Here is a 23108-nt window from a genome sequence, read left to right on the forward strand (position 1 = left end):
CTTTCAGACAGTGGATGAGCTGAGGGACTAAAATCAAGGCTCATTATAAGATGAAAAAGGATTATTTTGAAATATGAATCATACAAAGCTGCTCTAATAGAGCCCAAGTATTAAAAACATTTAAAGCTGGAAATAAGCAGCTTTAAGTAAAATCACATTTGCAATCATAAAGAAACACATACAGCGATTTCTGTTTATGTTAATGTTCTGTATGTGGGCACATGCAGAGGCCTCCGCCTGACTAATGAACAGCCCGGTGTGTTGAAGCACGCTCACACGCAGCCTACACGACTACATATTTATCTTTATGAATGAATGAGTGAATGAAATGTGCTGGTGTTTTTGTGAGCGGCAGTAAAAGCCAATCAGCCATAACGGCGTTAGTCTGCTCAAGAGTAAAGGAGCATTCTGCTAAAATAAAGCTAAACAGAGGCGCTCTGTGTGTGTCTGTCTGTGCGACCAGACTACCTGTGGACACACATTAACAGGTTTTATGGAGTGTTGAGAAAGTTCCTTAACAACCGGTGTATTCAACCTGCAGACACACCCTCTCTCTCTCTCTGTGTGTGTGTGTGTTAAAGACAGAGACAGTCTGTCTCGGCTTCCTTTCAGACCCGAGCCCTCCTGGAAAGACGCTACCTGCCGATAGTTATCAGAGAGCAGAAAATAGACGGTTCAGATAAGAGAAGAAAAGAAAGGAGGAAGAACGTCATGGCTGCACACAAACACAACATACAACAAACGGTGTCCCTGCAGCCAATCACAAGCACCGATGTCGGCTTGTTTTGACTTTGCTTTTGAGCCGTGGAGCCATAAAAGTTCCAAAAATATTCACGACAGCGCCCCAAACGTGAATTGTCGAGCAAAAAAATTAATAAATAAAAAATTAACCAACATGCTGATGATTTTTTTTCTGTTTCTGCAGCCTTGCTAGTAAACAGATGAGATCACATTCCTGACATAGTGTTGAGGTGTGTGGATGCACAGGTGTGTATGCGTGGGTTATGATAGTGATGTAGTGTGTGGGGTTTTTTTTTGGTTGTTTGTTTGTTTCTTTTCGGTAATTCTGTGAATGCGCTGTGTCCTTATAATCAGATTGTTTCACTTGTAGTCATTTGCTTCTCTTTGTAAAAAATCTTTAATTTAATTGTAATTTATTTTTCTGTGTTCAGTTTTCATCTGTTTACAATTATTTTGTAACTTAATGGATGATTTTCCACTTTATGCGGTAGCTTTTCTCTTTCAGAATGCCCCAAATGTTTTTTTTTATCAGCCTTTGTGTTTGTTTATTTATTCATTTATTTTATTTTCAGGTCCATTTCACTCAAAGAAAATACTTTTACTGGAGGCTTGTTTTATGGTATTGGTGTTTGGACAAAAACTTTAATTAAGACTTCATAACATCTGTGTGTGGGTGAAATATTTTGACTCGCCAATTTAAATTTAATTAAAGTCTAAAACTACATCTTCATTAAAGTCTGAAGTCACTTCTCCAGGCTCAGGCTGAAAGTTGCTTGGATGAGGGATGAAGTGTTTCTCCCACTGAAATTTGTGTTCAGGTGAACTGAATCAACCTCCTTGGATTTCCTTACCTGGGTTATTCATCACGCATCAAGAGATTAAAAGTTATTGATATTAACTTAACAAAATAGCTTTAGCAAACACGAGTTAAAGCAGCTAGCAAGCGGTTGGACTAAAGCTTTGTCTGAGAGTGTTTATTTAACTGCAGCGCATAAATCTGAAGATCAGAATACAGAGACCATTACTGTAGATTTCTGTGAGTCTTTTTTAGTGGGAAACAACACAGATCTGTGTACAAATCAGAGCTGTCACTAGTGATTCAAAGTTCTTGAGCTAAGATAACGTGAAGGAACAGGGAAGATAAAAGTGTTTGAGTTTGGCTGAGGTCACTGTGAGCAAGCGTGAAGGAGGGAAACCTGCTCCTTTCTTTCCTCCGGCTCTCCTGCTTTCAGTGTTTCCAGTAATTTCTACTCCTGTCTTGTTTCTCACTCAGGTGTGTGTTGACTCATTCCTTTCACCGGCCTTAAAAGAGGCGGGAAGTCCTGCATGGGTGTGTTTATGTGCTTGTATGTCTAACTCTGTGCATAGGAAACCGCTACACTCATGTCCACCTCGTTTTTACCCTGAACTCTGCTAGACTGGATTTGTGTGATTGAAATTGCAAAATAATCCTTTTTAATCTTATACTGGGCCTTCGTGCAGCCCTTCAGTTCAGATCTTCTGTCTGAAGCGATTTGTTTTAGTGCTTCCTATTAAAGCCATCATTTTTCTGATTGGCTCCCCTACATTAACAGCGGGACATTAGTTTGGGTTCAGCATGAGGGGTCTTCACAAATGTGGAAATATATGCGTAACGGGGCTCCCAGAGGTTGTCAGACTAAATGTTTTTACGTGCGAAGGCTGTTGAATGGTTCCTGTGTCTGAGCATAAACAGGTCTCTGTGGTTCTTTAATAATTCATAAGTCTAAATAATTCTGTTTATTTTCAATGTGTGTCATTATTTTTACAGTCAACACTGATTCATTAATATGTATTGGATGACTTTTTATTAGTTTATGCTCTGTTTTGTTTCTGTACTTACAAATCCAGGTGTGTCAGTCACGTCTGAGCCAAAAGGTCAGATGTGACTGACTAAAGCTAAAGATAGAGCGACACTAACAGTCTCTCTCTCTCTCTCTGTGTCTCTGCAGTGATCTCAGTATGAATAATCTGACTGTGTTATCCAGCGGAGCTCTGTCCAACCTGCACTTCCTGGAGGAGCTGTGAGTCACACAAACACATGGTCATGTTTTCATCATTTCAGAGGGCCTTTACACAACCTGTACTTATTTCCTGAAGACTTACTTGAAGTCAGTGTAGACTCAGAAGAAGTCTTGCCATTTCGAAACAATGGAGAAGATTCAGCATATATCACAGAGGTACAAGTGCAAGGTGACACGATGACACCGCTAATAGCTGCTCTAAAAGTAGAAGCCTCTCTAAAAATGGTCCAGAGGTGCACGAAAAGATGACCTTGAACCAACAATCAGGCTAACTTAAACCAGGCTTGTAGCTTTTAAGAACCTGTTCTCAGAATCTCCTCTCCACACCTTGTATATGTTTTCTTCTTTATCATCCTTCAAGTCTCCACACATGATCAGATATCTTACGAACTCTTGTTGGTGGGCGATGGACTGAGATGGATGAAAGTGAGGGTGTCTGAGCGGGCGTTGAGCTCATGTATCTGTGAGGAGATGATATGTAATCCCATCTCTCCTCACCTAGCAGCCGCCACGTCCTGTACGAACATTTCCTTAAAGCTGGGGAGCCGAGAGACAGCGAGGCTGACCTCACAGGGACCTGAACATGACTCTGACTGCTGTTATGCTCTGCTGCCAGCTGTATGTGTCTGTGTGTGTGTGTGATATTTGTCACCGCAGCGTGAGAAACGTCACTGCGGCGATAGGACACCGCACAGATGCATGCTGGGTGTAGGCAGACTGGCTGAACTTTGTGTGGCCCCTGAAAAACATACAGACCTACAGGACCCACTGTGGGTCAGTGTTTTGCTGTTGGTTTGAAATGAAAGCACCGTGTGTGCTGGAAACACGGATCCCCAAACACACCTGATGTCTGACTGTCAACTTGTCTAAAAGATGATGCTCAGTGCGAGTCTTAAAGCTAAACTTGTGAGTTTTTGGAAACAAATTCATCAGTTCATCTTGCAGACTGTATCCAAGCAGCTCTAAATTTTAATTGCTTAGGAATGGCATCTTCTAAAGATGAGATAAGATGCTGTCATATTCAGCATATAAGATGTCATATTTTTGCATTAAACTCGGAAACGTTTAAAAATATTAAGATAAATGTTGGTTGCAGTAAACCCTGCAAGCTCAAGGATTTGCTGTTAACATCCTCACCTGGACTGTGTTCTGACGTCCCGTCTGAAGAAGTAAAACAACAAACAACAGGCTCATAATTGAGGAAATACCCACAGCGGAGTATGAGTTCTACATTAGGAATGAAAAGGATTTTTTTTTTCATTATTATTATTCATTTTGAGAATAAATCCAAAATTTTGAGATTAAAGTTGAAATGGTATTTTGTAGAGAGTATAGCAGCCGTGGCAGCTGTTTGACTTGAAACAATTTTAACCTCCGTATTCCCACTTTATTCTCAACATGAACAATAATAATTTATCTTAAAACAATGTTCTTAATGTCTAATACTCCTTTGTAAATGCCTCCACCTACAACAGCAAGCACCAAAAGCACTAAGGACCCACTGCCAAAGTGTAAAAGAATAGTAAAAGCCCTCTTTTTGAGACACTTTGTTAGCATGAATGCAGCAGCTTTGATTGGTTGGCCCATCTCTGATGGGGGTGGACACGCTGAAAGGTGATGGTGGCACTTCATCTGAAGTTTACTTGGAACACTGAAGAGGACACCTTTTCTCATACCGGTACATGTTTCATTTTCATATTTGGAGGCTGTTTATAGGCTGACATGGTGCTTTGGGGTCACCCTGTGTAAAAGATATTCATGGCTGTACACAAAAAACATTCACTTTGGACTCCTCATAGAAACATTAAAAAATATTTTCCATTTGTAAACACATCCCTCATTTAGTTCATTTTTATGCTAATTTGGCCAAAAATGATCTGAAGTCAGTAATGCTTATAATCTCTCTCTCTCTGTGTCTCAGGCGTTTGGCGGGAAATGATCTGACCTTCATCCCCAGAGGAGCGTTCACTGGCCTCTACAACCTCAAAGTGCTGTAAGTTCACACATATTTCCTCACTGGCATGATGCCTCAGCAAACATACACATTTTATGATTGTTATGTGAATATGTTCCTAAAAGAACATCCTGGTTAAACACTAAAAAAAAAACATTTATTGGTTTTTGGTGTTTAACCTAGACTGTTTAATCCCATTATACTGTCTCTGCTGGGCTATTTTTACTGGGCTATTCTCTACCTGTATTAAGATCTGTTCCTTCAAACTTGATCTTGACCTTTAAACGTCCTTTGAATTTGTAAAGATTGGCCAAGATGCATCAGAGAGCTTTATTGTCATTGTGCAAGCAGTGAAACTTCACTGGAGACTTCACACATGTTCAAAGATAAATGGGACTGGAGTAAGATAAGAGCTGTATACGGTTTACATCGGGGTGCATAAAGCATCAGTGATAAAGGTGCGATCTAACAGATTACGATTGTTTAAAACTGATAAGGGTCCTCAGAAAGATAGCAACTCAACCCCACCCTCTCCACAACCCTCACCCACCTCCTACCCCCCGGACACACACACACACAAGCACGCACACAAACACTGGAATATTGTGTGGTATGTTTACTGGTGCTAATCATTCACAGAGACACTTTGAAGATTTCATGTGTGTCTCGGTTTAGTGCACAGTTTCTGCAGTTTGGAACAACACTTCTGTTCCCTGTTTACATTTTACACATTCGCTCGTACCAACACATTATTCTGTTGTCTTTCATTCTTCTCTCTGTTCATTTCTGGGTCAGTTAATTTTCTATTTTATTGATCTGTAAACATTGGGACTGTTGAACTCCTGTTATTGCAGCACTTTATAGTACTGTCTTTATAATATTTCTAAAAGCTACAATCATACACATTATTAGTCTTGAAACTTGGTATTTGGTAAAGCATTTTTCTACTCAAACTGAACACACAAAGGGCTTTTTAATTACAAGCCTCATTCACCCAATATCATACACATTCATGCAATTGTTTTTTTATGCCTATGCACCTTGACACACCCACTCACACGGATTAATCAGGGACAACTCAGGGGTCGATATCTTGTCCAAAAAGACTTTGACATGCTGGCTGAAGTAACTAGAGATTAAACATCTCACCTTCTGATTGAGAGAGACCCGCTCTTCCTCCTGAGCCACAGCTGGCTGTGTTTTATGAATGGACGTTTCACATTTTTTGTTTTATTGTTAGACTTCATAAAATAATTGGGATTGACCAACACAGAAAGAAAGCAAGAAAATAAGTTTCCAGGTAACACAGAAACTTCTAAAAGATTTACAAAACAAATTCTGTAATAAATGGAGTTCCACAGGGTTGTGCACTAGGGCCTATTATATTTTCATGGGCCAGTAACTTCTACAATCTAAAGAGCCATTTTGAGCTAATTATTTTGTCCCCAAAATCTGTAGGGAGCCTCAAAATATATTTGAGTCTTGTATTGAAGCCAACACAACATGTCAATATTACTATTAAGTATAAACATCTTTGTATTCATAGAATTATTTGGTACTTTACAGATATTTATCTGGTATTAAACTTTTTTAATACTTTACTTAGTATATAGTATACTTTAAATACTTTTTCATTTCATTAACATCATGTTTATTGTTGCACTTAATGGGTTTTGATCTAAAAGAACATAACCTATCAACATAAAAAAAAATATGCAAGCATATACAGGCCAAAACAGAGTAAGCAGTCTATTTTTAGTCACTCTGCAACCAGGAGCATTGGCAGTGAAAGCTGCAGTTTTGAAAGGCATAGACAATATTTTAGATAACACAGAATACATGTTTGTTTGCTATGCAGATGACACCCAGGTATGTTTATCTATGAAGTCTGATTTATTACTTAATATACAAACATGTCTTGAAGAAAAGGAGGATATATCCTTTAACAAACCAATATTATAAACTAAAATATTTTTTTAAAAATCACAACACAACACAGACAAGTATAAAAATAGTTATTCACCACTTTTAATCTATTTCCTTAATTTCCAGACTTTATGCTAAGATTACTGGCTTCTGATTATCCTGTAGATATACATGTGACTCTAGTATTTCCCAAAATGTGGTCCTTGTAAACCATCTTTGTGTTGTTTTGTTGCGTTTAACACTTTTTGTTAAAGTTTTGATTGCGTTTTTACAGGATGCTTCAAAACAACCAGTTGAGATCTGTTCCTGCTGAAGCCTTCAACAACCTGCACAACCTGCAGTCACTGTGAGTCACATTTCACTTTGGTTTTTTTTAGTTTCGTGTATTATATTATGTTAATTCTTACTTTATAAATATACCGTGCCATTTTACTGACCACACATTTTAGCTTTTATTAATACTGTGTATTATTTTAGTTTCTCTTAAATTCCTTTGTGTGCTATAATCATTTGTCTTATGTAAACCTAATTTTGAATCTATGCTTAATATAACTATACCTTTAACCTAACTTTAACCCCAAGTTAAACTACACCCTCTGTCTTTGTGCTATTGATGTATCTTATGGGAACATTTGTTAAAACATGTTTTTAACATATTCCTCAGCACATGTGCTGAGGAAGGCAACCTCTGTCCTGTTGTGCTCAGATCATCCTCTCTTTAATGATTTTCAACTGCTTCCATCAGGTCGTCGTTATAAAGTGCCTGCAGTGAAGACAAAGAGACATAGATTGTCTTTTGTACCTACTGCTATTATCATAGTTAATAACACTAAACCATAAGTGTTGTTGCCATTGCACATTGTACTTTTTTGATGAAAAATCTAGGTTGTTTTCTCAGGCTTATATTATATTATATTATATTATATTATATTATATTATATTATATTATATTATATTATTTTGGAGTGTGTATGTGATGTGTTGGTTGTCTGTTTGTTTGTTTGTACGGACATACTGCAAATCAATTTCCCGTTAGGGACAATAAAGTTACCAATAACCAATAATAAGTCCATGCGATATTAAAATGGCTTAATTTTCCTACAAAAAATGAATAATACACATATAGACACACTAATCCAGCGGTCCTCAACCCAAGTCGCTTGGTACCGGGCCGCGAGAGTTGAGTTTTCAGAGTTTTTATCTGTTTTAATTGTTATTTTTTTATCGTTTTTGTTGTTAACCCTTTAAACCCTAACCCATCACGGGTGACGGTTAGCATTTTCAGCAAGGATGGGCAACTCCAGGCCCCGAGGGCCGGTGTCCTGCTGGTTTTAGATCTCACCCTGGGTCAACACACCTGAATCAAATGAGTAGTTCATTACCAGGCCTCTGGGGAACTTCAAGACATGTTGCGGAGGTAATTTAGCCATTTGAATCAGCTGTGTTAGATCAAGGACACATCTAAAACCTGCAGGACATCTGCTCATAAGGCCTGGAGTTGTCTTCCCCTGGTTTAAAGGGTAAATTAGGTCAGGGTTTGAAGGGTTAACTCGGTTTCCCTGGGTCTTTGAATGTGTTATGAAAAGAGATGGGCAGTAACGCGTAACGTGTTACTGTAATCCGATTACTTTTTTCAAGTAATGTAAGGGATTACTATTGCAAAAAAAGGTAATTAGATTACTGTTACTTTCCCGTAAGCACGCCGCGTTACTGCATTACTAAAACTGTGATTTTTTTTGCAAGAGTGACAATGACGTAAGCGAGTACGACATTCGTGGAAACAGCTGTGTGCAGATAAACAATGGATCATATATCGAGTGCGGGAGAGAGCATGAGCGTGCAGTGTTTAAAGCGTGGAAGTACTGACCTTACTTTGAGTTTGATTCCGTAAAAAGTGACAAAAACATTAGCGTCCGCTGTTCACTGCGTGGGAAGAAAACTTATTTTTACAGCGAAAAAACCCTTAACTTCCAAGCAAGCACCGAGTGCGCTACGACGGAATGTGAAATTCATAGACAAACTCGCAGATTCTTCCACTGACTGCTGCGGCACATCTGCACCAGGGTAATCCTCTGCCTGCTATACAGGTGAAAATAGAGCAACAGGACCACTGAGTCTTTGATATTTTCTGCTGTGTTTTACTTGCATCTATTTGAAAGACTGAGTGTAAACACAAAAAAATATTTTATTTTATGTGCTGGGATGTGCAGAAAATAGGTTTAAATGTTAAACAAATTTCTTCCAGTCAGAGAATGTTGCATATAATTGAATTTTTGCTTGATGCATAAAGTTAAAAGATTAAAACTAATAAAACAAGTTTTAAAAAGGGACCTTTCCATTTGATTACATTTTATATGATGGATTATGCAGTAAAAGTAGAATTGGGCTGAATGATTTCTTTATTACCTATTCAGGTTGTAAATCGTGTTTTTAAAAAGTAACTAAGTAACTAACAATTAATTACTTTTGAAAATAAGTAATCAGTAAAGTAACAGGATTACTTTTTGGGGGAAGTAATCAGTGATTAGTTACTGATAACCTTTTTCAATTAACTTGACCAACACTGCTGATGAATAAATCTTCCTTTTTTTGCTACCAGTACTGGTTTCATTTTGTTGTATTTATCCGCGACAGCTTAAAGGTATAAACCGGTCTGTAGCGCAAAAAAGGGAGCGCTGCACTAATCCCTTCGTTTCATTTTACTCTTTGGTGGAAAGGAATCTGTCTCACACACACGGCTCAGTATATTAATGTATGTAGTGCAGCGAGTGTGTTCTCTGAGCCTGATAACACACAGTAATTATACTGAAACTGTACCTCTCTCTCGCTGTGTGTGTGTGTGTGTGTGTGTGTGTGTGTGTGTGTGTGTGTGTGTGTGTGTGTGTGTGTGTGTGTGTGTTCGGGGGGGGGGGGGGGGGAGATAAGGGTATAAGAATGGAGACGTCTGAGTCTTTCTTTTGGTCTAAGGTCTCTCTCATTTATCTAATGGACAATTATGTGAAGTCCCATCCTTCTCTTCTCTCTCCATGTGAACAGAGGAACTACTGTTAGGATGAACATACAGTCAGCTCTCTCTTTATATCTACAGATCTTGCATGTTTATGTTGCACAGCCTGCAAAAGAGCTGTGAGTTTTCTGCCTGAACTCAAGACAGCAAAATTCAGTAAAAGGGAACTGAATGATATTCAGTAACTTTTTAAAATTAATATTAAACTGGTCAATTTGTAAATTAAGACCAGACCCTTAGACATCTCTGTGCCAATATCTCAAATATCCCCACACCCAATCAGTCAATCACTGAGTTTAATCTGAGCATGTAGCATTAGCAGAATTATCATTTATCCTATATGCAACATCTATATCTGAATCAAACTTCCCTGATTCAGAGCACAAATCAACAGGTGTTAAAGGTAAAATGTTCCATATTGGGAAATATTAAAACACTGTCTATCAGATTTTATTCATATTATAAAAAACAGGAAAAGCTATACCAAGTATTTATGTATTATAATATTCAAATAAGTTGTATTTATATAGTGCTAAACACAACAAATGTTGCCTCAGCCCCTAAATTGTTGTGTAAAGAGGAAACCCCAACAATCAGATGACTCAGTTTATGAGCAAGCACTTGGCAACAGTGAGAAGGCAAAACTCCCTTTTAACAGGAAGAAATCTCTTACAGAACAATGCTTAAGAAGGAGCAGCCATCTGCAACCAGCTGGGGTGAGGGGAAGGAAACAGAACAAAAGACACACTGTGAAAGAGAGCCAGAATTTAAAATGAATTAGGTAATGATTAAACAGTGGTGTATAAACTCATGAAGAGTGAAAACAGATGAGTGAAGAAGAAGTGGTCAGTGTCTATTGCAGCGTAACTAAGAGAGGGTTCAGGGTCACCTGATCCAGCTCTACCTAACAACCTCTCTTTGAGCAACACAGTTAAAAATCAAACAGGGTGGTAAGACTGAAAAAAATGTTTTGATGCTGTAACATGTGTATAGAAGTTAATTAACACATAAACAAGACACAGACAAATTAAAATGGACCTTTAAATGCTTCAGTTCAAATAATTAAGCAATTATTTTTGCGTCTTTGCATTGTTTAATACCACTGCCTAACAAATGTTCAGTCACTCACTTATTAAGGCTTATTGTTTTAATTTTCCTGCTTTTTGAGAGCTATGCCTTTGTCCGACTCACAAAATCCACACAATCACATGAGTAATAAGTGTGGTCATTAAAATACCTTCATTTGACCTGAGAGCCGAGAGGCTGGTTGAGTGGTGCTTGAGCAGCCTGCCGATCATTCCTTTGCTGCTGGTCAAACACTTGATTTCTAATGTTCCTCTTGAACAGACAGTGAAGTGAAGCCTTCAGTTTTGCATTTTGAGTCTCTAAACATAGAGCTTTTATTGTGCATCTCAAAAAGTAGATGTTTTCTGTTATTATGTGAATAATTTAATAATAATTTAATCAGTAAAGAGAGTTATTAGTTCTAAAGTGTCTTAATTATGTAACTATAATGCCGCATTAAGTTAAAAATTGCAGAAAGGATGGCTGGGTTTTTTGTACTTTTTATTAAAAATGAGAAATTAGTATGTTATCTGCAGAGCAGGGCCCTATTTCAGGAAGCCGGTTTAGAAAACTCAGAGTGAAAAACGATACTCAGGGTTGAGTAACCCCGAACTGTCCAACTCGGAATATTCGGATTCAGAAAGGCTGATAACAATTAGTTCAGTCAACGCGGAGTTGCTTTAACCCCAAGTTAAAGCACGAGGATACATAAAGCCCTGATTAGTGGAGCACAGATTAAGCGAGTCACCATGGAGACGGAGGGAAAGAAGGCGCGGTCAATGTATTTTACAGCACTTGAGGCCGAAATTCTGATGGCAGCATATGCCGATAACATGCAAATTTTGCGGAAAAAAAGTAACACAGCCTCAGCTGCAAAAGAAAGGGAGCATGCATGGCAAAACATAGCCGACAGAGTCAATGCGTGAGTGTTAATTTAAACATTGATCTAGGGATTTCCACCCATTTAACACGTTATTTTATTATATTTTATTTTATTTTATATTTTATACATTTTATTTTGTGATGTGACGTGAGCACAGGTGCAACCCAACAGGCCCCAAACGTTCCTGGCAGCAAGTAAAAATGAAATATAAAAATATAGTCCAAACAGGTAAGGTGTATTATGAGCCATAGTGCTTGGTCTGTTTGTCCCATGTAAATCAATTGCAGTTAGAGGCTACATTAATTTCCCCTCTGTAAGCACTTATTGAAATTATCTGAGCACATTACAAGTACATATTTGCTTACTCTGTATGCTCAAATGTGACCCGTTATAGCCAACAGAAAAAAAAGCGGAGGCCCGAAAAACAGGTGGAGGTCCTCCACCACCACCACTCACAGAGCCTGGCCACTTGGCTTCCACATTTGTGATAATGTTGGCAGCATCACATATGATCTTCACAGTGCAGAGAACACAAATTAGCATCCATTACTATAATGAAATAATTTGTTAGTTTGAAATGCTACAGGGAACTATGTACCTGCACATTAATGCTGTGGAAAGACTTCCTGTTCACATAGTCTCCTTCATTTACTGAAGGAGCAATGATTGGAATGTGAGTGCCATCTGTACAGCCAATCACGCCTGGGAACCGTGAAAATAAATGTAACATTTAAGTAGTAGTTCAAGTATCACCACATCATGAATTAAGTTTTGGTCATCCTGATACCTGCAATTTTGTGGCATCCCTCTTTGATAAATCTTGTGGGTCTATGACCGGGGAACACCACAAACGAGTACAGGAGACGTTTCAGTGCAACTGTAACATTCCTGACTGCCCGACAGACGGTAGCCTTGGAAACGTGCTCAGCGTAACCAATATTATACAGAAAGCTCCCGTTTGCAAAAAACCGAAGTGCAATACAAATAATATGTACAGAACTGAGAGGATGTCCGCGATGTGTCACATGAGCAATATTAGGCCTGAGGATGTTATTCAAATAACTTATAGATTGTGCTGAAAAACGGTAACGTTCACACAGGAAATCATCAGGAAATGATAAAATGTCCAAACGCGCTCTAATCACTCTCTCCCGGCGGAGAGCTCTGTGGAGAATTTGGGTTTCAACATCTACTGGCTCTTCAAGGAAGGGGCACGCCATGTCTGACACTTCCTACAGTCAGGTTTCTGACAAAGAGGCGGAGAACGTCAGGGTTAGTTGAAGTAAACCTGCTAGGGGGCAGGTTAGCTTCACGGAGTGTGTCGTCATAGTAACTCACTCAGAATTAATCTAAACTCGCTTTGTGAAACCGAAAACCCAGAGTTTTCGTTAACCCAGGGTATACTTACTCAGAGTTTGCACTAAACCGGCTTCCTGAAATAGGGCCCAGAAGTCGAAGGTTCCATCACTAAATTTAGTCTTTGTTTTTGTTTTGTTGTTGTTGTTGTTTTGTTTTGGGGTTTTGTTTTTTTTTACCATTTTTTTTAGTAACTGCACTTTTTTGTACTGTATGTTGTTAGTTTAAAGAAAAAGAAAACTCTTCAATTTAAAAGGCTGTTTATTAATTTTTATGTTTCTACAGTTGAATCAGAAACGTTGCTAGATTTCTAAATACCTCCAAACAGAAAATTTAATTTTGGAGCCAACCCTAAATCTTGTCCCTAATTTATTGATTAAACCAATCTGGGAATCGTCCCAGTCTCTGGGGATAATGGCCAATAGTTTAAGATTTCTGATGTTTCTATCTGATATCTGGAGCTAGCTAGCCATCCTTTCCTATGTGCAAATATTATAGGATCATCGGGTTTTGAAATTACCTCTCGTTTACTGGCAAAGAGCAAAAAACTTTTAGTACCAAAAATCTTACATTCTGCATATTATATACAGTTATGTGTTTGCACCAACCTGACTCATTGGCAATATGTATACAGAATTGCTCAGTGAAACTTTTTTTTTCCCGCCTGTCCCGTTTGGTTCTTTTGCCATCAGAATTATTGTCTAAAGGCAAAGAAAGATGCCCAACAGATTTATTTTACCAAATGGATCATCCCGGCCTTGCTGTATTGGTCTTTTTGATTCACCTTTGCTTTTATTGTTTATTTTATTTTATTTTCACTTGCTACACATGGGACAGACTTGACTGGGGGAAAGAAAATGGAGAAAGAAAGAGGGAAAGAAAAACAGCAGGCAAGAGGAACGGTGATGAAGGGCAAAAAACAAAAACCAACAAAACAAACAGACAAAAAATACACATATCAATCACCTGGATCAACTGTTGAGAAAGAAAAAAGAGAGAGCAAGCAAAAAAAAAGAGCAATATAATAAACAACATCATCGTGATGATCTATGTGAATATAACAGTAAATATTGAATATTATTGTGCAGCACGTAGGATCGACAGCGCACAGTGTTTTTGAGGTAGGAGCTAAAATGGGTGTAGATTGTGTGTGTGAAACTGTGAAACTTCATAAATGCATTTACATATATATGTACACATAACTGTTTGCTTGAATGTACATTTAAATTCAGTGTGTATATCTCTTCATAGCCGACTGGACGCCAATCATATCTCTAGTGTTCCCGCTGGCTGTTTCTCTGGCCTGCGTTCACTCCGTCACCTCTGGCTGGATGATAACTCTCTGAGGGAGGTCCCAGTGGAGGCGCTGGGCGAGCTCCCTGCCCTGCAGGCCATGACACTTGCCCTCAACCACATCAGCCACATCCCCGACCATGCCTTCAGCAAGCTGGGCCGCCTGGTGGTGCTGTATGTATACACAACTTGGGTTATCCAGAGCAAACAAATAGAGTAGAATAGAGTAGAACACCTTATGTGACACTAGGGTTCCATTGAATAGAATAGAAATAGAATAGAATAGCCTTTATTGTCATTGTACAGAGTACAACGAAATTGGAGTGCCACTCCCTTGGTGCAAGTTTCAATAATAAATATAAATGTAAAATATAAAAAGTACAAAAAAACAATCGTAAGTACTCAAACAATAGTATGTACAATATATACAGGATAGCCTGTACATTCCAACTATCTACAATGGTTGGAATGTTTACAGGACCGTCTTGGAGGACCAGTTAACTAATGGTGTTGGTAGTAGATTTGCTGTTAAACTAGGCTGGTTACCAATGAAAGGAGCTGGCTAAATTTGGTTTATTTATGAGTAAACCCAACAGTGGTTGTCCATAGCAAACATACCATACATTAGATTTAGGTAGATAGTTTATTAGTAGGCTATCTTACTTTGTTATTCTGTTATAATTGAGACATTTTTTAGCATAGATCCAGTAGCTGTAATCTCAGAAACTGATTTCTGAGATTTGTATATAAACATAAAGAATCTGTAGCAAAAGGGAGAAAAAGATTTTTCATGGTCAAATGGATTTCATTTATTTCCTGCTTGTAGTATGATTTTCATTTACCAATCAAGTTTAAGTCAGGCAAACACTCTGTGAGGAGATCAAAAGGAGAATCTCGTTTACCAAAATGATGGTGCGGTATAACCACCGACTACCATCTTACAACAGTTTAGCTTAAATTTGTTTTATCTTTTTAAAAATGTATCTATATATTTTAAAGTTGAAAATTTTGTAAATGAGTTAAATGATAAATAAAAATTCATTCTTTGCCCATATATCTGCTTCAGATTCAGAAAAATAGTTGTGTGTGGTGTAATTTAATTTAAACTCATTTCAAAAAGCTTAACTTAAGTTTACTGACCTTAAAACATCAGGATTTAAATCAGATCTATTCTTCATATGCAGGCTTACAGAAACTCTTTTCCACTTTTTGGGTAGTGTTTTTGTTTTTATCTGTGTGTGTTTTTGTTAGGAGCATTAAGTTCAACCGTGGAAGCGACTGTCCCCGTCCGTCTGTATTAGCTCCTTAATAACATGCAAGCTCTCTGTTTGTGTGATGGCATTCAGCGCGGCAGCATTGAAGTCTGCTGTCATTCCTTTTGTCCAATCGGTTTGAAGCTAATTTGCATGAAATTACCAAAAGAAAAAAACCTTCTTGAGAGACTCCTGGGCCCCTTTGAAAGAACGCACACACACACGCACACACACACAGTCTTTGTCTGCTTCATTAGTCCATCAGTCTCTCGCTCTCTCTCTCCCCAGGCATCTCAACAACAATAGGATCGTTTCCATGGGACCGAACTGCTTCCACGGACTCCACAGTTTGGAGACGCTGTGAGTTTCTGTGTGTGCGCTCGTGTGAGTGCGTGTGAGCAGGAGTTGGAGCAGTCAGGGTTGAGTTGGGGTCAGGGTGAAGGGTTAGGAGATGAGAGAGCCTTAATTTTTACATTTGTAGAGGATCCTTAATGGGATTTATGTTCAAAGAACCTGCACTGATTTGGAGGAATCTTTTTTCTTTCTTTTCAAGAGTTTCATCTTTAGCCTACCTTAGCACAAAGATATAAGGAAACAAAGAGAAAGTACCAGCAAAGCTCCAGAGAAAGCCTTAAAGAGCAATGTTAGCACTGCTCTTTAGCGTACATATTTTATTTTGATGTGGTAAGGCAGTAAGTAATAAATAAACGTTAAACGAAGAAAAAAAACAATTGATAAATCTGATACATTTATTTTTTTAATGTTGTTTTCTGTCATATATGTATATTCAGGCTCAATGTATATAATGGCACTTTACAGTGGCCCTGTGAGATCAACTGCAATGCAACACCAGCAAATAGAAAAAGGCTGCAAAAACACGTAAAACACAACGTGTTGACGTTTCTTCATGTTTGTTCTTGATTTCTTAAGTTGCAGTCTGTTTGATGAGCCGTCATATTTATTTTGTTCAACTTAGTAAACAATCCAAATTATAGACACCAAGGAGACAGGTCAGTCAGGCTGATGGAAAAAATAAAGAATCTGGAGCTTTCAGATAAACAATAAGATCCACACAATGGAAAAACATCAATTTTCTTTCCTTTATCCAACTCAGGGTCATTGGAGGGCTCAAGAAACTCGAGAGCAAGAATTGATGATGAAGACAAAGATTGAGGGAGAAACTCAATAAAGACCGTGAGCAGGGTGGGAAAAGAACAAAGGAAGGAAGTAAAAACATGAAAGGCTGCTGACTTTCAAAATAAAGGCAGAAATTAACTAATACAGGGAGGAAGACTAAAAATAGGCTGTAAAAACCTCACCTTTATCACAGAAGTTAGACGCTTTTTTTAGATTTATATTCTATTTTGTCATAAACATATTTTTTACAACCAACTTGTCCAAGATCAAAACATCTATTTGTGTCATTTGTAGGTATATTATTAAAATACAGTACAGTTTACTGATGGCTAGCAGCATCATGAGCTCCACATACAGCTGATTTTAAAAGATCTAAAAAATGGCGCGTGCTTGAACAGAAACACATGTGGGAATTTTCTGAGAAATGCTCGCTCTTAAAATGATCATCAATCTTATTTTAACCATTTGCAATCCAAGCCAGTACACGCTTTATGGCGAGATACCAGTTGTTTCTGCCGTCACCAGTAAGCATTTTACATGGAAATATTAAATGGAGACAGAGCAGATTAACCTGTGTGTGTGTGTGTGTTTATGTTGTGTGTGTGCGTATAATCTGAGGAATGTGTGTGTGGATAGAAATGTTTCTGTTTTCTCAGTCAACCAGAGAAGCAGGTTTAAACACACAAACATACACGGACTTCATTTGGAAATACTTCTGTGTGCGCTTAGCTGGCTCTGTGTGTGGCCTGGGCTGTATGCTAATCATAATTACTATTCATGCACACACACATTCATGGGCAGCATGTGTTTGTGTGTGTATGCGTGTTGGGAGGCTGTGTACCTGTATGATGAGCAATAATAAACCAGAGCAGAGACTCGTGTTCATCTGAAGCTACAAACACAGACAGAGAGGGACCAGGAAAACGGATATGAGAGCAGAAAAAAAATTAATGCAACCAAGCTCTGATCAGACCTAAAGGAAAACACATCCGACTTGTGGAAGAACATTCTTTAATGTTTCATGTAGGCCTCCTCCCTTTTGGCCAAATTAAGATTTTCTGGTTCCAGTAAGTGACGGAAACAGTGGTGAACAGAAGACCAAAATCCAGCTCTCAAAACATCTCCACACAAACCTTTGAGACTGTTTGTGGGTAACATGACCCAACCCACAAAAATAAAAACCACCATGCTGACTGACACCTGACAGTCAAGATAATGAGCCATAGCATGTTCTTAATTATTTTCAGTAGAGAAAGTAATATATGTCAATGAAAACCAAGTCTTAAGGGATCAGTTGGGTTTATTTCCACCTGCTGTATTTCCCATTCATTGGGTCTGTCTTTGAACTCTTCAAGTTCACTGGCTAAGGTTTATCACTCTGTGTGCAGAGCTCACCATTCCCACTGTAAAGGTGTTTATCCAAGAGCCAACCATTCCAGTACAGACTATCTAAAAATGATAATATCCAAAGCTTGTGTCGAGCATGGCTGATGTTCCTAATCCAGATTTGATAATGGTCGTCCATCCATCCATCCATCCATTTTTTTCCCATTTATTCATTGGGTTGGAGCTTATCCCAGTTGTCATAGGGCAGCAGATGTCCAAATCTTGAGCTGACTTTCATTAACAAAATTGTCCTAAATTAGAGTTAGCCTTAATGCCTATGATGACTCATAACCTCTCACAGGATTTTTAGCACAGCCTTTAGTCCAAGTTTTGACCGATCATATCCCAGATTAATATTTCCAACGTAATCGTTTTTGCCCCTGATGTTACGCTTCAAAACATTGAGAGTTAACATTACAAATTTGACTCAATATTTCCTGTTTAGAGGATAAATAGATTAGCTTACTAAGTGTAGCAAGCATTAGCAAGGCTGGGGCTAATCATGCTAACTGATGTGCATCTATAACGCTATAAATCAAAGTACAAAGTAATAAAAGAAAACACTTGTTACATGGACATGGAAGACACAATTATTCGGAGGCAGAATTTAAGCTAAAATGATATTTGATTACTATTTACTATTTAATGTAACAAATTATTTGCTTAACTTCAAGGCAAAGGTTTATTAATTTTCCTATCTCTGTAAATACATTCATTACAAAAAACCGAATCATTACATCAAAACTAAAGTAATCTATGAGAGACAGAAACAAGAAGGCTTGATACAAACCCAGCCACAAATCCAAAAATCCTAACCTGATTGTAGATGTCTGAAAAATCTCTCATCCAATCCCAAACGTCCAAGCTCCATCAATAATAACCTTGGAAAACAGAAAGCATACCAGTTATTGTTGTTCCTGATCGTCCCCCGGACACACACATGTACTCACACACTCAGAACCAGACGGAAGCAATTTCAATTTAATGGTATTTTTCACAATGTGGCAGCTTCATTCCACACACAGTGTGTATAATAGCCACCTGCATCCCAGAGATGGATGAGAGAACCTAATTGAAGCCATGTGTGGACTTGAAGAATGCTCTAGTCTCTGCTGGTGATGAAAGAAAAGAGCAAAAGAGGGAGGCACAGTTAAATGTTTCTTTAATAAACTCAAAAGACGGGGAAAAAAAGATTAAGCTAAACATCAAACTTGAAACCCAAACATTTACGTGAAACACTTTTCTAATATAAAGCTGACATTCCCACAGCTTCTTAAAAACTGCTTTTTTGTAATAGAACTAACATAATTCCCAGTGTAGAGCTGGTTTTCTAAATGTGAAGCAGTTACCAGTCTGGAGATGAAATTTCCAGTTTAGATTATTGGTGTGACTTTGGTGCTATTTGCTTCCCAACATTCCTTGTTTAAAGTATATTATTCCCCAAGGGCAGGTGTTTACCATGCTATATTCCCAATCTAAAGGTTATCATTAAGAGTACAGAGTTATATATAAAGTGTATATACTTCTATATACTTTACACTACAGATGGACCAATCCGATATTACGTATCGGTATCTGTCCGATACTGACGTAAATTACTGGATCGGATATTGGAGAGAAATAAAAAAATGTAATCCGATCCATTAAATAACAAAAAAGCACCTCACAAAATAACCGTAGCACGTGGCAGCAGTATGCCTCACGTGATAGAGCGGCTGTGTGTATTTGTAGCCTCGCTACCAATCCGGCATTTCATTTCCGAGGAAGTGATCCCAGAGAGAAGTAAAGCAAATGTGTAAGTTCGTCTCTGAATGTTTGTAAACCATTGCCGAGTTAAGCTTAACAACCGATATATGGAACGACTGCCTCTCGCTCCCTCCCTCTCCTGCTGCTACTTCAATCATGAAACTGATCAATGATCAGCTGATCGGCTTTTCTGTCACGAGTCCGTCTCTCTTGCTTGTCTATCGCCCACTTCGCTCCAGAAAGAGGAAACCAGCGGCTGAACAACAGCAGCACCTTTAAGCTTGATAATCTGTTGTTAGAATTGATTTAATATTACTTTGCACACCAGGATCCTTTTCTACATACAGTGGGGCAAAAAAGTATTTAGTCAGCCACCGATTGTGCAAGTTCCCCCACTTAAAATGATGACAGAGGTCAGTAATTTGCACCAGAGGTACACTTCAACTGTGAGAGACAGAATGTGAAAAAAAAATCCATGAATCCACATGGTAGGATTTGTAAAGAATTTATTCGTGGTTTTTGCTGGGAGTTTTAGAACCCTATTAGTTAGGTTGCTTAATATTTCTGCTAAGTACTCTTTAAAATACCAGAATAGGGAGGATGGTCCAGGTTTAAGTTTATTAGATTGATCAGTTTTGCTGAACTATGAAATATTTTGGGTGCAGTGTATTTTTTGCATACAGGTATGACAGAATAGCTTTAGTGTTTTTTTTTTAACTTGAGTATGAACTTATACAAAAAGCAGCAAGATATTAAAAAAACAGTTTTATTGATTAAAAAACACTATATCGGATACATATCGGTATCAGCAGATATCCAAATTTATGATATCATTATCGGTATCGGACATGAAAAAGTGGTATCGTGCCATCTCTACTTTACACTATACTCTCAATTTGAGATTTATCAATACTAATATGGGATTTATGTTCAAATTGAGAGTCCACAATTCTCAGTACAGAGATTGTATTTCTAGCCTAGACTTTGCCATTGCCAGTATAACTGGTGCTTCCTGCTACTGGTGACAAATCCAATTGGTTTTTTTTTTGAAACAAACATTATTCTAATTTATAAACATTTTATTGTCAGAAATATTACAGAAATATTTGTTTTCTTCTTTACTGATGTGAAAGGTAATTAATTCAACAAAGTTCAGCAGAACTTTTTAGCACCTTGGCATTTACACACCAAGGGGCGCTGCAGAAGACGCTACATAAGGAAATCTCTCTTTTTCTTCCTCAGAGATCTGAACTTCAACAGCCTGGTGGAGTTTCCCACAGCCATACGATCACTCAGCCACCTCAAGGAGCTGTGAGTCTCAACCGACTGATTGAAAAAGGCATCTGTTTATCCACAGCAGACATGGCTAGCTCAGGTTCTCCGGTTTAGCAAATTTTAGCATATGAGGCAAGATGTGGACAGCATCTTATGCTTGACTGTTTACATATTTGATGAAAAAGAAAAAAGGACAAAATCAATAAAAAAATTTCCCTGAAAGTTAGTTCAATCAATCACGACTGTCATCAAAATAACGAGAAGGGCGAGGGAAGCTTCCCAGTAATAATGATGAAATGAAGGAAGGAACTTTTATAACAACACATGGTGGAAACTAATTTCCTTTATCTTCCCGTTTAGCGGATTCCATAGCAACAACATCCAGTCTATCCCGGAGCACGCCTTCACTGGGAACCCTTTACTGAACACCATGTAGGTACAACTAATAACAGATTCAACAGATTGCAATATTTTTTACTTCCTGGTTCCAAAATTAATGAGGATAAAATCAATAATCTGCTAAATTCATCTGTTATTTTTTATATCCTTAAGATAGTGACAGTCATGAATGATGATCCTTCTTCTTACTCCGTTGTCACCTTGATAAAAACTTTGCTGATGAGTTTTGTTGAACTAAACATGATGTTTATGCTCGGTGATAATTATTAGTGATAATAATTTTTTTTAAAAAGATCATGAAACATGTTTTATTATGTTTTAGGGTGGGGCATGCAGAGCCCCTCGGTTTCTCAGTTCGATCCCCTGTCGTATGAGAAATCAAAAAGCTACAATAGCATGGTGGCTGTCTCCATGTTTATATCCAGCATCTTAAGTAATTTTGCTAACCTCTGTTTAACACTTGTTAGCTTCTCACTGCAGCCTGAGATGAAAAACGTGTTTTTGTGGATGTTTTGCAGATTTTTTTATGACAACCCAATTCACTCTGTCGGACGCTCGGCCTTCCAGAACCTACCAGAGCTTCGCATGCTGTGAGAAACACTCAAATTCAACACACAAATAACACAGCACAGCACTTTTATAGATTTAACTAAACCTGTTAAGTGCTTCAGTATGTTTTGGGACTTTTCTGCCTGACAAACAATAGAATAGAGACATTTTTACTTCTGCCTAATCAAGATCAGAGACATAAATAAGTCTCAAAGCAATGAGTCAGTTAAAACTACTGAATCTTTTCTAAATATTCTTGAATCTGAATTTAGATTGAACTGTAAGGACCTTCACCTTCACACCAGAAACTCCTTCCAGCCATTCAAAGAGGAGGCTGGCATAACATAAACTCCTCGAACTTTATGAGCCGATAATATTCATAAAGGTCCAAATGATCATTTCTAGACAAACAGGCTTAAACTAAAAGTGAAACTGATATCAAGGAGCAATTTTTTAAACATGTCTACATAAATATGGGAACTTTCTTCCATTATTAGAAGTCAATAAAAGGAGCAGGGAATTTTACCCCCCAAAAAAAACAAGAAAACAACAGGTATTTTAGACATCTGTCCAAAACATCTGCAAAACTACATTTATATTGTTACTTATTAGGCAAAAACAAACTGCATTCCAAATTTAAGCCAACACACTGCACTTGAAAGCATAACATTCAACAAATTAAAATATATATTTTTTCTGTTCAGGAATGCAAGTAAAGTATTTAAATATTTAAGCAAGTATTTAAGAATTACCAAGCTTGTTCATACAGGCTGATTAACCGATTACAGAAACATAAAACGTGATTTCAGTAATTACCAATACTGTGCATTTAGGATAGCTATGGCATATCCTTCCATTGGGTGGTGCGCTAATAAATTTATTAATCACTGTACATCTTCTGTTCGATTGATGGATGTTCATTAAACATGAATAAAGTTCCAAATAAGATGAGGCAATAATGCCCATGACCCAAATTTCTGTCTAACAATCTTGTCACAGATATGTATATTATCAGTATTACATAATTTCTGCTCTGGATTTCCGGTCAACACGTTAAGGATGTGAGATAGTTGTTTCTTTTTTATTTCTTTCAACA

General features: G+C 37.8%; 1 protein-coding gene across 1 annotated transcript in view; it reads left to right on the forward strand.

Moving 5' to 3' along the window:
- The window catches only part of LOC147310022 (leucine-rich repeat-containing G protein-coupled receptor 5-like), a 51542-nt gene that overhangs the window by 11866 nt on the left and 16568 nt on the right, over positions 1-23108 (forward strand). The window contains exons 2-9 of the mRNA XM_086269348.1: positions 2712-2783; positions 4705-4776; positions 6938-7009; positions 14226-14441; positions 15809-15880; positions 21032-21100; positions 21425-21496; positions 21982-22053. Coding sequence (XP_086125474.1) covers positions 2712-2783; positions 4705-4776; positions 6938-7009; positions 14226-14441; positions 15809-15880; positions 21032-21100; positions 21425-21496; positions 21982-22053 — 717 coding nt within the window. The remainder of the gene's footprint in view (positions 1-2711; positions 2784-4704; positions 4777-6937; positions 7010-14225; positions 14442-15808; positions 15881-21031; positions 21101-21424; positions 21497-21981; positions 22054-23108) is intronic.

Source organism: Aulonocara sp. 'chitande type north' Nkhata Bay, linkage group LG17 (genome assembly GCF_057382095.1).
Source record: "Aulonocara sp. 'chitande type north' Nkhata Bay isolate Kocher_YH1m ecotype deep benthic linkage group LG17, A_spYH_male_GT1.1, whole genome shotgun sequence".
NCBI lineage: Eukaryota > Metazoa > Chordata > Actinopteri > Cichliformes > Cichlidae > Aulonocara > Aulonocara sp. 'chitande type north' Nkhata Bay.